The 14,813-nt window shown below is 41.7% G+C and overlaps 1 protein-coding gene across 3 annotated transcripts in view; it reads left to right on the top strand.

Moving 5' to 3' along the window:
* The window catches only part of ptprnb (protein tyrosine phosphatase receptor type Nb), a 62,853-nt gene that overhangs the window by 36,188 nt on the left and 11,852 nt on the right, over window positions 1–14,813 (top strand). Inside the window, exons 4-19 of one of the 3 annotated variants that reach the window (XM_085264693.1) lie at window positions 464–569; window positions 644–806; window positions 1,020–1,419; window positions 1,956–2,099; window positions 2,324–2,358; window positions 2,686–2,873; window positions 4,323–4,409; window positions 5,267–5,346; window positions 6,660–6,724; window positions 6,859–7,068; window positions 9,118–9,414; window positions 10,195–10,342; window positions 12,044–12,117; window positions 12,383–12,460; window positions 12,567–12,686; window positions 12,772–12,938. In XM_085264693.1, the coding sequence (XP_085120819.1) occupies window positions 464–569; window positions 644–806; window positions 1,020–1,419; window positions 1,956–2,099; window positions 2,324–2,358; window positions 2,686–2,873; window positions 4,323–4,409; window positions 5,267–5,346; window positions 6,660–6,724; window positions 6,859–7,068; window positions 9,118–9,414; window positions 10,195–10,342; window positions 12,044–12,117; window positions 12,383–12,460; window positions 12,567–12,686; window positions 12,772–12,938 (2,362 nt within the window). Of the gene's footprint in view, window positions 1–463; window positions 570–643; window positions 807–1,016; window positions 1,420–1,955; window positions 2,100–2,323; window positions 2,359–2,685; window positions 2,874–4,322; window positions 4,410–5,266; window positions 5,347–6,659; window positions 6,725–6,858; window positions 7,069–9,117; window positions 9,415–10,194; window positions 10,343–12,043; window positions 12,118–12,382; window positions 12,461–12,566; window positions 12,687–12,771; window positions 12,939–14,813 lie in introns of all 3 variants that reach the window. The other 2 variants (XM_085264692.1, XM_085264694.1) reach the window with 2 other exon arrangements.

Raw genomic sequence — 14,813 nt, 5'->3', positions numbered from 1 at the left:
AGTCCTTTTTTGTCCATTTCATGTAGCTTTGCCATTTTTAAAGTTATTTGGGGCTTTTTTTGGTGCTTTGTGCTAATTTTGCCCTTCCTCATCTTGTCTCTCTTTATATTTACAGATTGTTTTTCTGGTGGTTTAGTATCTTTTGTGGTCATGTTGTAGTCATTTTATGTCATTTTTACACATTTTTTCTCTATCTGTATTAATTTGGCATCTGCAAGTGGATGTTTGATCTTTTTTGTCATCATTTTTGCCTTTTGCCTTCATTTTGTATTATGCTGTGATTATCCTTTGGTTCTTTTTAGTAATTCTGCATCTTCTAGTCACCTTTTGGACATTTTGTGTCATCACTTTTTGTTCTTTAATGGTTTCATTTTGTTCTTTTAGCAATTCTTGCTCCCTCATTGCAGTTGTTTTTTTCTTTGTGCTGTCACTCTTGGTGATATTTCTACATGTGGCTGCACAGGTCTTAACTGGAAGGACGACATGACCCAGGCAATCATCAGCCGAGAGCTGAGCCAAGTTCCCACCGTTGAAACCCACTCTAAACTTAATGAGAAGTCACCCAAACTGTAAGAAGAGCTTTACTATCATTAAAAATGGGAGGGTAGCATCTTAGACAAGACTGAGCTGTTTTATTTCTTAGGTCCTCCAGGTTGCTGGGCCCCAGTCCACAGAGGGATCAGGGTCCTGAAGATCAAGCTGACCCCAAGATGATGCAGCAGTATGTGGACTACATGGTCCTCAACCCCTCCCGGTCTTCTGTCCACATGCAGACACCCCTGCTGGACCCATACACCTACCACAAGGTGGGAGGAATGTTCAGACAAACACTTCAAAATAGTTTACTGAAACCCTGCGGCAATATTTTATTATGCAGGGAGAAATCCCCAATGTGCCGGACACGTTTAAACCAGAACATCTCTGAAAGCAATACATTGTTATTCTACTTTTGTGTTTCTCTGCCCCCTAGTGGCCAAAGCAGCACATGTCTGTTGTGTGTGTGTGTGTTGTTGCAGCAGCAGTACGGCTACCAGGAGGAGGAGGAGCGCTCCCTCAACTCTCTGGATGATAACCCGGCCCTCCCGCTCCATCCCTCCTCCTATCGCTCCAGATCTCGAGGAAGTCCTCTGGACCGAGACCGGCAGCTCCTCCAGGATCTAGTGTCCTTTTACCTCACTTCTCCTTCCTCCTCTTCTTCTTCCTCTTCCTCACCTGTTCAGTCTCTTCCCCGCCACAGAGGAGCAGTAGCAGCAGCAGCTGGCCTCCCATCCTCACTGTCCTCCTCATCTTCTTCCTCCTTTTTCCCGGAGCTGGACTTCCCTCTGGACTATGGTGAGGACTACGTTTCCCAGGTTGCACAGCAGGACCCAGCAGAGAAGAAGGCACAGGATGAGTACGATGCCCTGTCAGAACTGGATGGTGAGCGAGACGAGAAAAGAAGACAAGTCATTATTTCTTTTGTCCATCGTGTTTATTTTTTGTGTATTTCTTTTTTAAATATTGTGTGTGTGTGTGTGTGTGTGTGTGTGTGTGTGTGTGTGTGTGTGTGTGTGTGTTTCTGCTCACTTTTTACTCTTTTTTTTCCCTTTTTCAGGGAAATGTTTGTAAATTTTTACAATTTTTTTCATTTTTCATCCATCCATTGGGCTATCCATACTCCTGTTCCATCCCTCCAACTCTTTATTCAGTTCAGAGCCTGTCTCAGTCGTTATTGGGCGAGAGGCAGGATACATCCTGCACAGATCACGTGGCTGTCTCGGGGCTATCCATTATCTAACTTACATTTATTATAATGTAACCAAAGAAAGGCAAAACTTTGCTCTTGTGAAATGTAGCAGAGGAAAAAACTGATAGTTCACCTAATTAAAAAAATCCACAGTAGTAAAGCTGTGTTGAAGGCTGTTATCTGTAGATGTGTCCTTCAGTGGTTAAAGTGCTCTGTGCTGTATTCGTAGAGCGTTCACTGCAGAGACTGGCTCTGCTGCTCGATCACTACGGTCTCGACATGAAGGACTTGTCCCCCGAACAGAAAGAAGATCTGCCCGCCGCTCTGAAGCAGTTGCAGCTGGAGAGCTCCTACGCCCAAAAGGAATCCAAAGGTCGATCTTTTCACTTCACTAACATCACAAACTTCACTGCCTTCTTTAAAGCTGCAGACAGGCAACAACATCAACAGATATGCTGATCTTTGAAGGACACATTCGAAATTTGTACCTCCAATAAAGTAAAGATCCAATCAGATAAACAAACCTGTCCACCATTTGCATTTAAAGGGTTGAAAAAAAAGTCTCTTCAGCATGTTTTCTTTTTGTTTATTCTTCAGATAAATACGGGAACAATGCTGCTACAGGAAAGAAGGTAAATACGTTGCTTCCCACCATAAACGATGTGATGGTTTATCTGTTTATTAAAAAAAACAAAAACATATCAGAATACAGCAAAAACACAGTCGTGTACATTTTGCCTGTCAGTGCTTCACAGTCTCTGGTTGTCACATCAGAGCTAATCTCTTCTTGTTCAGGGGCTCAAAACGTTGCCTGCATTTAGAGAAAAATTAATCTAAGGCAATAATTTCAAGCTAAATTAATTTGTTTATAAATCTCATAAATCAACAAGTAAATAAGCAAAAATACTCCTTCATTATCTATTTCCAATCAAATGTGTTCATTTATCTTCTTCTATCAGGTCTCAGAGGGCTCAATGGCCTATAAAATGTCTGCCCAGGAGGCTCCACCCTCCAACGCCAAGCCTCCGACACCAGAGGGAGTCCAGAAAGAGGCAACACCCACCACAACAGTCAATCAGGACAAACTGGGGAAGAAGGATCCAGTAGGTCAGGTGGACGAATTTGGCTACATCGTCACCAATCAGAGGTATGCTTCCTGAGTGTCTGGCCAATCAGGACGCCTGAAGGTGTGAGTGGACAGACATCTCGTTATGTGTTGCTTTCATGTTTGTGGTGAAAGGAGTCCACATGCTGCTCACTAATGTGGACGCAGCAGGACAACTAATGCTGAAGGACAAACACTGAAAAATGGAAGAAAAGGATAGAGACACGGGTGTTGAAATAAAAGGAAGGAACTAAAGGAAAGAAGACTGGAAAGAAATAATGAAAGATAACTGAACAAATAAAGAAAGAAAGAAACAGTAGAACAGAAAAGAAATGAAAAGAAGAAGTGGAAAGGAATGAAAGAAGGAGCGAAATGAAGAAACTGGAGTGATGAAATTTAGAAAAGGAAGAAAATAAACAAGAATGAAGGAAAAAAGGAAAGAAAGGAAAATGACCGAAGAAAGCAAAGCAGGAAATGAATAAAAGATATCTGTCCATCCATCTGCCTTTCATCCATTCACCACCAGTCTTGCAATCCATCAGTCTGTCTTTCCACCCATCTGTCTGCTTATCCATTTCAGGCTTGCAGTGGTGCTTCAGCCAGTCCTAGTCGTTAGGGCCAGAGGCAGGATACATCCTGGACAGATAACAGGGCTGTCCATCCATTAGTCTAAAATTTCTTGTAATGTGACCAAAGAAGGTTATTATTTGCTCCTGTGAAATGTAGCAGACAGTTCACAAAAACCATAATCTAATATATAGCAAAGTTGTGTTGAAGGCTATTATCTGTGACCTTGTCCTTAAGTGATTAAACTGCTCTGTGCTGTGAGAAAGAAGCAAAGAAGAAACTGATGACTAAAAGAAGAAAAGGCAGGAAGGAAACACTTGAACATACAAGGAGGGAAATAAAGGAAATGAAAAAATCAAGGAAGGAAATAAGTAAACACAGAGCAGTGTGAAAATGGAAGGATGTAAAAGAACTGACAGAAGGAAAATGGAAGAAAAGAAAGAAACAGAGGTATTAAAAAATGGAAAAAGGAAAACGAGGAAAGGGGGGAATGTATGTCAAGAGAAATTAAACCAAAAGGATTAACAGAGAAAACTGTGTTGAATAAACAACAAGGAAAAAAACTATAGGGAAGAAGACTAGAAAGAAGTAAGGAAGGCTTAATAAAATAAGTGAAGAAATAAAAAGGAAGGAGGTAAGAAAATTAAAAAGAATGAAGAAAGGAAAGAAACTGAGATATTGAAATTAAAAGAAGGAAAGACACCTAAAGACAGGAAGGAAGGAGGGAGCAAACGAAGAGGAAGAAAGTAAAAGCGCCGACCCTGAGCTCAGATCAGGAAATCAGAAGCAGAAGCTGATAAAGTGACTGTCAGATGGACTCAGATTCAGAGGTCAAAGGTCTTCTTTAAATCTTTGAACGCTGCTGTGTGTATGTGTGAGAGAGTGTCTGTTCATGTGTGTGTTTAAATGTGTGTGTTTTGTCAGCCCCCTCAGTCTGAACGACGGGGTGCGACTGCTGGAGCTGCTGTCGGAGAGGATCGGCCTCTCCACCAACTCCTTCATCAGAATCAGGTAGGAGCGAGGACGTCACTGCTCCTCAACCCGCACAAAAAATAAGAACGAAAAATCTAAAAGAAAAGGAGACGTCCTTTCTGGCTTCAGCCTCTGGATCCTCGCTCTTTGGTTCATGAGGTTCCCCAGACCTGGTGAAGCTGGACGGCAAGCTGCACTGACTTTCTGCTCGTGGAAGTGATTCTTTGACCTGCTTCTCCTCCTGCTCCTCCTTCTTCCTGACCCTGCAGAAAGTTCCGGCCTGCAGAAATCTCCTTCTTATCCAAGCAGATTTCTTTATTAACATCGGCATAAACTCCATGTCTTCACAAGATTTAATAAAATAGTAGCAGTTACAGTTTATTCAGGACATTTCAATGAACAACAGAAAAAAAACCCATTCAATTGAAGAAGTAATAAATGCAATAAAAAAATTAATATGCACAAAAATACGCCGCTGTACCTCAGATACAGGAGAACTGTAAGTAATTTTAATGAAATTGAAAGTAAAATACTGAGTTCATCCCAAAGAAACATCTCAAAGAGTCGTTATTATATTAAAATCGTTTCCATGTATCTGGATAAAGTAAATATTAGAGCAGGTTGCTGCTCTAGAATGAGTAAACATTCATTTTTACTTAAATTAAATTAAACATGAAAATATTGAGGACGCTGTTGCAGATTTTCGCTTCTTAGAAGAAAATGAGACTCGTTTAGAGAAGAACTGACCTGAGGAGATTTCTGCAAAGTGTCTGTAAAAAGTAAAAGTGCTCTTTGTTCTCCTGTTGCACAAACTATTAGATTAGGTAACTTATGTTCAGCTGGTGTTTTAATTCAGTGTAAAACTCACCTGCTGGGCATTCTCTGCCTCTCTGCAGTGTGGTCGGACCTGCAATCACCTTCAGGATCAGACCCAACGCCAAGAACCTGACAGCCGCAGATGTGGCCGACAAAGCTGGTACGCCACCTGTTCACTTTTTAGCGCTGCCCGCTGCAACGCTTCAGTTATTTCAGTGCTGTGTGTTCAATCAAAGCAGTCACAGAGGAGAAGACCAGGAAAGAAGGAAGGGGGGAACAAAATGGAAGGACAGAAGGAATAAGGGATGAAATTAAGGGACTAAGTAAGGTAGGATGAAAGGAAGGAAGAAACTGAGGAAGGGAGGGAGGTAGGAAAGATGGATGGCAGGAAAGAAGAAAGAAGGAAGGGAAGGAAGAAAAGATAAGAAAGAAGAAATGTTGGAAGCAAGGAGGAAGGGAAAAAGAACAAAAGGAAGAAGACAACGGAAGGACAGAAGGAATAAGGGATGAAACTGAGGAACTAAGTAAGGTAGGATAAAAGGAAGGAAGGAAGAAAGAAACTAAGGAAGGAGGGAGGTAGGAAAGATGGATGGTAGGAAGGAAGAAAGAAGGATAGAAAAGGTGAAGGAACAAAAAAAAGTGAGTAAGGAAAGACAAACGAAGGAAAAAATAAAAGCAGAAGTGAAGGAAAAGAAAAGAAACTGAAGGAAGGAAGTGATGAGGAATATGAAAAGGAAGGATGAAGGAATGAAGAAAGGATGAATTGAGGAACTAAGTAATGATGGATGATAAGGAAGGGAACTGAGGAAGAAAACAGAGAAGAATGGAAGTGAGGAAGGAAGGAGGAAGGAAGAAATAAAGGAAGAAAATTTAAGAATGAAGGACAAAGGAAAGGAAGGAAGGAAAGAAAAAAGAAGAAAGGTAAAAGAAAAGAAGATCAGACAGGAAAGGGAACAAAAGAACAAAGGAAGGAATCAAAGACAAAGGAAAGAATTAAGACAGGCTTGAAGAAAAATAAAGAATTGAAGGAAGAAATGTAAGAAAAATAAGGTAGAAAGAAAAATGATTAAAAGAGAAAGGAAGGATGGTAAAGAAGAATAAACTAATTGAAAAAGAAAAAATAGCAAAGGAAGAAAAAATAGGAAGGTAGGAACTGTATAGTGTGTTCAGGACAGTGAAACAAAGAAGGACTGACAGAGGAAAGAATGCAAGAAAACATATGAAAAGGTTTTAAATGTAAAGAAACTAAGAAGAGAACAAAACTGGACGAAAGGAAGCTTAAAAAGTAGGAAAGATGCAAAGGCGGTTTTGTGTCACAAACTTCACAGGTGTAAAGTACTTTTTCCTTTCTATTATCCAAAACATATTATCATCTGGTTTCTCCATCATTTACACTAACAGAGGTTTATAAAGCCAGCTGATGAGGGAGCATCTTTAAACTTTGGTTTATTGTTGATTGGCTGGTTGAATCAGTTGCAGAGAAGAACTTCCTGGAGTCTGAGACGGGCTTGAAGGTGCTGCAGAGCGGTGTTGGAGAGGTGAGTGCATTTACACATTTATCTACGTTCATCTTAAAATCAGTTCTGTAGGTATTCACTGTTGCTGATACGAGTGGTCAGAGGCTAACAAAAAGGAAGCTGAATTTAGGCTTTTTTCTGCCCACTTGTTACAGAAGAATAATGGGAAGTCTTTGCCCTTGGCGACCAGAGTCCAGCCCCGCTCCCGCTGGGTGTTTGCAATGCTGGTGGCCATGGCCTGCATCGGCGGCATCCTGGTGGCGGCCATGACCATCACCTGCCTGCGCCACCATGCACACCGACTGGCGGCAAAGAAGCTGGGTCTGGGACCAGAAGGAGGCAGCTTCAGCCACCAGGAGTACCAGGTGAGGGCGTACCTCAGGATACAGCAGGTGTACAGAAATGAAATTTCAATGAATGTTACTGCATTGGCACCATGTGGTTGAAATTTTAATTAACTGATAGTTGAAAGTAATTATGCTAGCAGATGGACGTTGAAATATTTGGATAAATGGCCAAGATGGAAAGAATAATAGGCAATAACAAAAGGTTATAACCAGTATAGGCAATAAAAATTCTAACAGTCCGCTAAAGTCAATAAAATGGAAATATGATGTACAGGGAGTGCAGAATTATTAGGCAAGTTGTATTTTTGAGGAATAATTTTATTATTGAACAACAACCATGTTCTCAATGAACCCAAAAAACTCATTAATATCAAAGCTGAATGTTTTTGGAAGTAGTTTTTAGTTTGAGCTATTTTAGGGGGGTATCTGTGTGTGCAGGTGACTATTACTGTGCACAATTATTAGGCAACTTAACAAAAACAAATATATACCCATTTCAATTATTTATTTTTACCAGTGACACCAATATAACATCTCCACATTCACAAATATACATTTCTGACATTCAAAAACAAAACAAAAACAAATCAGCGACCAATATAGCCACCTTTCTTTGCAAGGACACTCAAAAGCCTGCCATCCATGGATTCTGTCAGTGTTTTGATCTGTTCACCATCAACATTGCTTGCAGCAGCAACCACAGCCTCCCAGACACTGTTCAGAGAGGTGTACTGTTTTCCCTCCTTGTAAATCTCACATTTGATGATGGACCACAGGTTCTCAATGGGGTTCAGATCAGGTGAACAAGGTGGCCATGTCATTAGTTTTTCTTCTTTTATACCCTTTCTTGCCAGCCACGCTGTGGAGTACTTGGACGCGTGTGATGGAGCATTGTCCTGCATGAAAATCATGTTTTTCTTGAAGGATGCAGACTTCTTCCTGTACCACTGCTTGAAGAAGGTGTCTTCCAGAAACTGGCAGTAGGACTGGGAGCTGAGCTTGACTCCATCCTCAACCCGAAAACGCCCCACAAGCTCATCTTTGATGACCAGCCCAAACCAGTACTCCACCTCCACCTTGCTGGCGTCTGAGTCGGACTGGAGCTCTCTGCCCTTTACCAATCCAGCCACGGGCCCATCCATCTGGCCCATCAAGACTCACTCTCATTTCATCAGTCCATAAAACCTTAGAAAAACCAGTCTTGAGATATTTCTTGGCCCAGTCTTGACGTTTCAGCTTGTGTGTCTTGTTCAGTGGTGGTCGTCTTTCAGCCTTTCTTACCTTGGCCATGTCTCTGAGTATTGCACACCTTGTGCTTTTGGGCACTCCAGTGATGTTGCAGCTCTGAAATATGGCCAAACTGGTGGCAAGTGGCATCTTGGCAGCTGCACGCTTGACTTTTCTCAGTTCATGGGCAGTTATTTTGCGCCTTGGTTTTTCCACACGCTTCTTGCGACCCTGTTGATTATTTTGAATGAAACGCTTGATTGTTCGATGATCACGCTTCAGAAGCTTTGCAATTTTGAGACTGCTGCATCCCTCTGCAAGATGTCTCACTATTTTTGACTTTTCTGAGCCTGTCAAGTCCTTCTTTTGACCCATTTTGCCAAAGGAAAGGACGTTGCCTAATAATTATGCACACCTGATATAGGGTGTTGATGTCATTAGACCACACCCCTTCTCATTACAGAGATGCACATCACCTAATATGCTTAATTGGTAGTAGGCTTTCGAGCCTATACAGCTTGGAGTAGGACAACATGCATGAAGAGGATGATGTGGACAAAATACTCATTTGCCTAATAATTCTGCACTCCCTGTATATGTGAGAAGCGAATGTCCAGGTTCTGCTTTTTATTCCCAATGTATGAACTGACTTTAATGTAACTTGCTTTAATGTAAAATGAGGCTTTCCCCAACTCCCTCAGCTGCCTCCAATCACCTTTTTTAGTGACAAAATAGTCCATTCAGATGCTTTATACAAATACAAATCTATATAAACACTTAAGAGGCACAACACAGTGAGAGGAGTGCAGTGTAACAGTGCATGCATAACTGGCTCACCAGGACCTGTGTCGCCAGCATATGGCCTCCAAAGGTGCCTTTGGACGCCTTGAAGCTGCCGCCCTAGGTGCTGTGGGAGGAGCAAGTGGAGGAGCAAGTGGAGGAAGTGGAGGAGGAGGTGGAGGAAGTGTTGCGGGAGGTGCAGTGGGAGGCGGAGGTACAGACTCGAGGGTGAGCAGCGTTTCATCCCAGTTCAGCGACGGTGCCCAGCCAAGCCCCAGCTCCCATAGCAGCACGCCCTCCTGGTGTGAGGAGCCAGCTCAGGCCAACATGGACATCTCTACTGGTCACATGATACTGGTTAGTACTCGATGACACGTAAGTGCTGTGAGGAAGTGAGGAAGCCAAATTTAATAGGTAAAACCTTAGAAAGGGATCAGTCAAAAGGTTCACAAGAAGATTTATGAAAAATTGAAAAATTAGATAAAGTCAAATTTACTTAAAGAGTATCTTTGCCTCACTGCTCATTTTGATGTTAAAAACATTTATAAACAGTCGCCAAATACTCATAACGACAGGACTTGTGTGTAAATATTTTGCTGGCTCTTCATTTTTTTGACGCCATTTGTCTCAGTTGTAGGATCACCAGGTAGCTACAGGATGAAGGATACTCTACGTTATTCTCTATTTTACTCTAAAATGGAAATTGATTTACAAAATTAACATTGTTATATTAAAGAAAACTTAAAATAACAGTTGAGCCCATAAACACATTAGACAAGTGTTGACTGAGGTCATTAATAACGTGAGAAGTAGGCTGATTTTCAAATAGATTTCTATACAGTCAGACTTCTTCAAGCGCCCCCTGCTGGCCATTAGAAAGAATGCAGGTTTAAGGCTTTTATATACAGTGTACATACTGGCATTGGTAAGATTTTTCCCAGAGTTAAACTGCACATGAGTTTGGGCACATCTAAAGTGTTAGATGCTTACTCTAAAACTGGGATAAATTTAGTTTTAATTTGCTTTATTATTTTTAAAATCCTAAACTTTGGGTCAGTTTGTTAAAAGGTCTAGACAACACATACATGGTTCTTCATATAATGGAAAGATAGGACTGAATGTCCTATACTCCTAAAGGCTTACATGGAGGACCACTTAAGGAACAAGGACAGGCTGCTGAAGGAGTGGGAGGCTCTGTGTTCCTACCAGGCCGAACCCAGCGCTGTCTCCGTGGCTCAGAGCGACACCAACGTGAAGAAGAATCGCTGTCCTGACTCGGTGCCCTGTGAGTTCCTCAGCAACTTCACTCCCATCAGCATTAAGTATCCTGTAAAAGTTGCTCTGTTAAAACACGGGGCAAAAAAGCTGTCTGAAACACCCTGAGAGTTTGAGGCTGCTTAATATTGAATTATATCAAGATTTTAAGTGTATCTGTGTTCTCCAAAAAGTTGATTCTGTTCATCTGGACGTAGTGTTTTGTGGGAGAAACGTTTCGTCACTCATCAAAGTGACTTCTTCAGTCTCAGCTGACTGCAGGTTTCCCCAATCTTATAAACAGTACATTTGCATAATGACTGAAACCAGCCCACTGAAGGAACAATGGGCTGGGAGGTCAGTTCCTTAATCTTAATTATGCAAATTCTCATGACCATTGATCAACAACCACTGACCAAAACCCACTAATCAAAGACCATTGATCAATGGCCATGAGTACCATTTACAGAGAGTTGCGGAATGGCCGCAATCACAGCATTGTAAGATGGCGAAAGATGTACCCTTAGGCCGCTCCTCGATTCAGAGATGGTCTTTCCCTTTTCACATAAATGACCTCCTTGACTCCGCGCTCAAACCAGCGTTCCTCCCTGTCCAAGATGTGTACTTCCTCAACCTTGAAAGAGTGTCCACTGGCCTGTAGGTGTAAATAGATTGCAGAGTCCTGGCCTGACGAGGTAGCTCTTCTGTGTTGTGCCATCCGTTTCGCCAGAGGTTGTTTGGTTTCCCCGATGTATAAATCCTGGCAATCCTCCTGGCACTTAACAGCGTACACTATGTTACTCTGTGTTAGGGGACCCGATCCTTGGGGTGGAACAGTTTTTGGCGCAGCGTGTTTTGGGGTTTAAAAGCCACAGAGACCCGGTGTTTTGGTCAGTGATTGTTGGTCAATGGTCATGAGAATTTGCATAATTAAGATTAAGGAACTGACCTCCCAGCCCATTGTTCCTTCAGTGGGCTGGTTTCAGTCATTATGCAAATGTACTGTTTATAAGATTGGGGACACCTGCAGTCACTTTGATGAGTGACGAAACGTTTCTCCCACAAAATGCTACGTCCAGATGAACAGAATCAACTTTTTGGAGATTTACTTTCCTGGATGATTGAGAATGCATCAAGATGCATCTGTGTTGATTTCTGGTTTCTCATTCTAGGCTTGAATTAGTAATGGTTTTACTTTTTTTTTTTTTTTTTTAGCTTAGATTGTTTACTTATTTACTTAAACTAAAACTTCAAGGGAACAGGATAGCAAAGAGAAAGTCAGGAAAATCTATAAAAATTAGACAGGCATACTTGGAGACTAGGTATACAGAGCTGTAGCAAACACAAAGTAAAAAGAAGAAGAGTTTCAAGGATGTGGAGCAGATTAGGGTAATTAAGAAAGAAAGAGAAATGTGCTAACGAATGCATAGAACACATTGAAAAGATGAAAGAAGTATTTTGAGGAGCTTATGAATGGAGAATATGAGGGAGCAGGGTAACTTTTTACAGGGAATTTTTAGTATAATTGCCCATCGAAAGGAAAATGCAGTTCAAAAAATTGACTACTCAAAGTGAAACAGTTAGAACATGCACAAAACTTCAATAAAATGTTGACAAATCTGAATTTTACCAGTTTATTCTGGCTATTGCAACCTGTCTGACCTCTGAAGTCACACACAAATTTAAGATAAATACGTTTTGAATACTTATTTCTGTGACTGTTGTCCTTTAGATGACCACGCAAGGGTGAAGCTGAAGGCAGAGATCAACCCTTCGCGGTCAGACTACATCAATGCCAGCACTATAGTAAGTCTGACCCTCCACTTTCACCTAAGCAAATCAAAATGTTGTCCTGTTAGAGAAAAATTAAGGCCTTCTGGCCAGCTTTGGTCTTGCAGACTATTATGGAATTGTCCAAATATCATTTGTAGATCAAAGACTCTCCCAATGGTCTGGTCCTGGTCAATGAAGCAAAAACAACAAAATAAGTCTCCCAGGAAAATGCAGTCCATCCAGTAGATGTGTCTGTCCACACTCTTGACCCCCCGTTCATTTCTGTCCTCTTCTACAGATCGAGCACGATCCCCGTATGCCGGCCTACATTGCCACCCAGGGCCCTCTGTCTCACACCATCTCTGACTTCTGGCAGGTCAGTTTAGCTGCTGATCAGAACAGTGTGCAGACATATGTGAATAATTTGTATCAGATCGGTTTTAAATGTGTATGTTAATCAGCACCTGTGTACTTTGTGTTAGATGGTGTGGGAGAATGGATGCACTGTGATCGTGATGATGACAGCCCTGGTGGAGGATGGAGAGAAACAGTGTGACCGCTACTGGCCTGATGAAGGCTCGTCCCTCTACCATATCTATGAGGTGATGAGTGCGTGAGAGGGTGTGAGTCTGTGTGCGTGTGCAGCAGCAGCAGGGGTGATTTTATTCTTATTGTGTGTTCGTCCAGGTGAACCTGGTGTCGGAGCACATCTGGTGTAACGACTTCCTGGTTCGAAGTTTCTACCTAAAGAACGTGCAGACGCAAGAGACCCGGACGCTCACTCAGTTTCACTTCCTCAGCTGGCCAGCTCAGGGCATCCCTACCTCCACACGCCCCCTGCTGGACTTCCGCAGGTACTGCAGTTAAATGCCAAACTGAGAGAGTTAAATCCCATTCAAACAAGGTTTGAATGGGAGGTGGATTGACTTTCTTATTTATGGTCTTGTGAAGAAGAAAGCTTTGAAAGGACACTGTATAGTTCTGTGAGAAACTAGTACACCCTGACTGCTTCCATTGGAATTAACAACATAAGTAGCAGTGAGGTGTCACTAATCAGATGCCCATGATTAACTGATCATTAGTGAGTGTAAGCACCTCTATAAAATCAGAAATTTTGGCAGTTTATCTGTAGCATTTAGTTGTGTGTTAACACAATGCAACAGTGTTCCCAGGTGTGGACGTCCCAGTAAATTCACCCCAAGGTCAATGCTGTGCAATGCTCAGAGAAACTGCAAAAAACCCAAGAACTACACCTTAGGCTCTACAGGCCTCAATTAGCATGTTAAAGTTCATGACACTACAATTAGAAAATGACTAAACAAGTATAGCTTGTTTGGAAAGATTGCCTAGAGAAAGCCTCTTTTATTTGAAAAGAACATGGCAGCGCAGTTTAGGTTTGCAAAGGGGAATCTGAACAAAGCACAACACTTCTGAAACAATGTCCCTTGGACAGACGAGACCAAAGTAGAGATGCTTGGCAATAACCAAAACCAGCACATCTGCACAAATACCACACAGTGGAGGAGGGGAGATGATTTGGACTTGTTTTGCAGCCACAGGAGCTGAGCAGCTTACAGTCATTGAGTCGACAATGAATTTCTGTCTATACCAAAGTATTCTAGAGTCAGCTCTGACAGATAAAGCTTGGCCCAAACTGGGTCATGCAGCAGGACAATGATACCAACTCAGCAGCAAATCTATAACAGAATGGCTGAAAAAGAATTAAGGTGATGCAATGGTCCAGATCTCAACCTGACTGCAATGCTCTGATGGGACCGTAAGAGAGCTGTGCAGGAACCTCAATAAACCAAAGCAATGTTGTAAAGACGAGTGGGCCAGAATTCCTCCACAACAATGAGAATCCTGATAAAGTCATACAGAAAATAATTACTTGAAGGTATTGCTGCTGAAGGTGGTTCTACTAACTACTGAATCATGGGGTGTACTTAGATTTTAACAGGACTGCAGAGTCCTGTGAAAGCTTTCTTTTCATTCAACTGTAAATTAAAAGTGCTTTACATAACATAATTACATACTTTAAATTGCTTTTTATTGCCAGTGTCTGAAGAGATTAAAATAAACTTTAAAATTTGAGTTTCCTTGAGTCTCACATTGCCTCTAACAGCTTGTCGATTGATTTCTATGTGAAGTACTCCAACAGTCCAAAGGATGTGTTCCTGACCAACACTAGCTGATAATAGCTTAACGAATGTGAACTAACTATAGGCTACCTTCACTACATAGACTCAAAAACAAAGTCCACATAAGGGCCAAAAGCAGTGCTGCTGTAGAACCACTGAGAACATTAGCACGTACTTGATTAACTTATAACAAGGGCTCCACTAGCTATCATGTGTGGTTTGTCACCTAGGTGCCATGTTTTGTAAGAAGCAATTTGTCCATGACGATACATGAAGTCAATTTCTAAATTATGGTTATTATTTGATTTCAAAACACCAAGAACTCAAGGCTTCATAACAGTAATCCACTAACCGCTAGCTGATGTCATGTTGGTCAAAGTGCTAGTTGGCTAGCTTGCCAATTGACTTCACCAGCTTATCCATGATGATGACTTCTATATAATGTAAAACAGCAAGAGCTCACACAAGCAGCAAATCAAGCATGCATATCAAGTAATACTTGATGTGCATGCTTTGGAGGAGTCTAGAAAATAAGAAAAGATGACAAAATCTTCCTTCAAAAGAAGCACCCAGCTATCCTCCCTCTGA

The sequence above is a fragment of the Mchenga conophoros genome, linkage group LG23 (genome assembly GCF_057382185.1).
Source record: "Mchenga conophoros isolate Kocher_MC1m ecotype Shallow Benthic linkage group LG23, M_conophoros_male_GT1.1, whole genome shotgun sequence".
Lineage (NCBI taxonomy): Eukaryota > Metazoa > Chordata > Actinopteri > Cichliformes > Cichlidae > Mchenga > Mchenga conophoros.
Note: the sequence above shows the minus strand (reverse complement) of the source record. Positions and strands in the feature narration are given on the sequence as shown.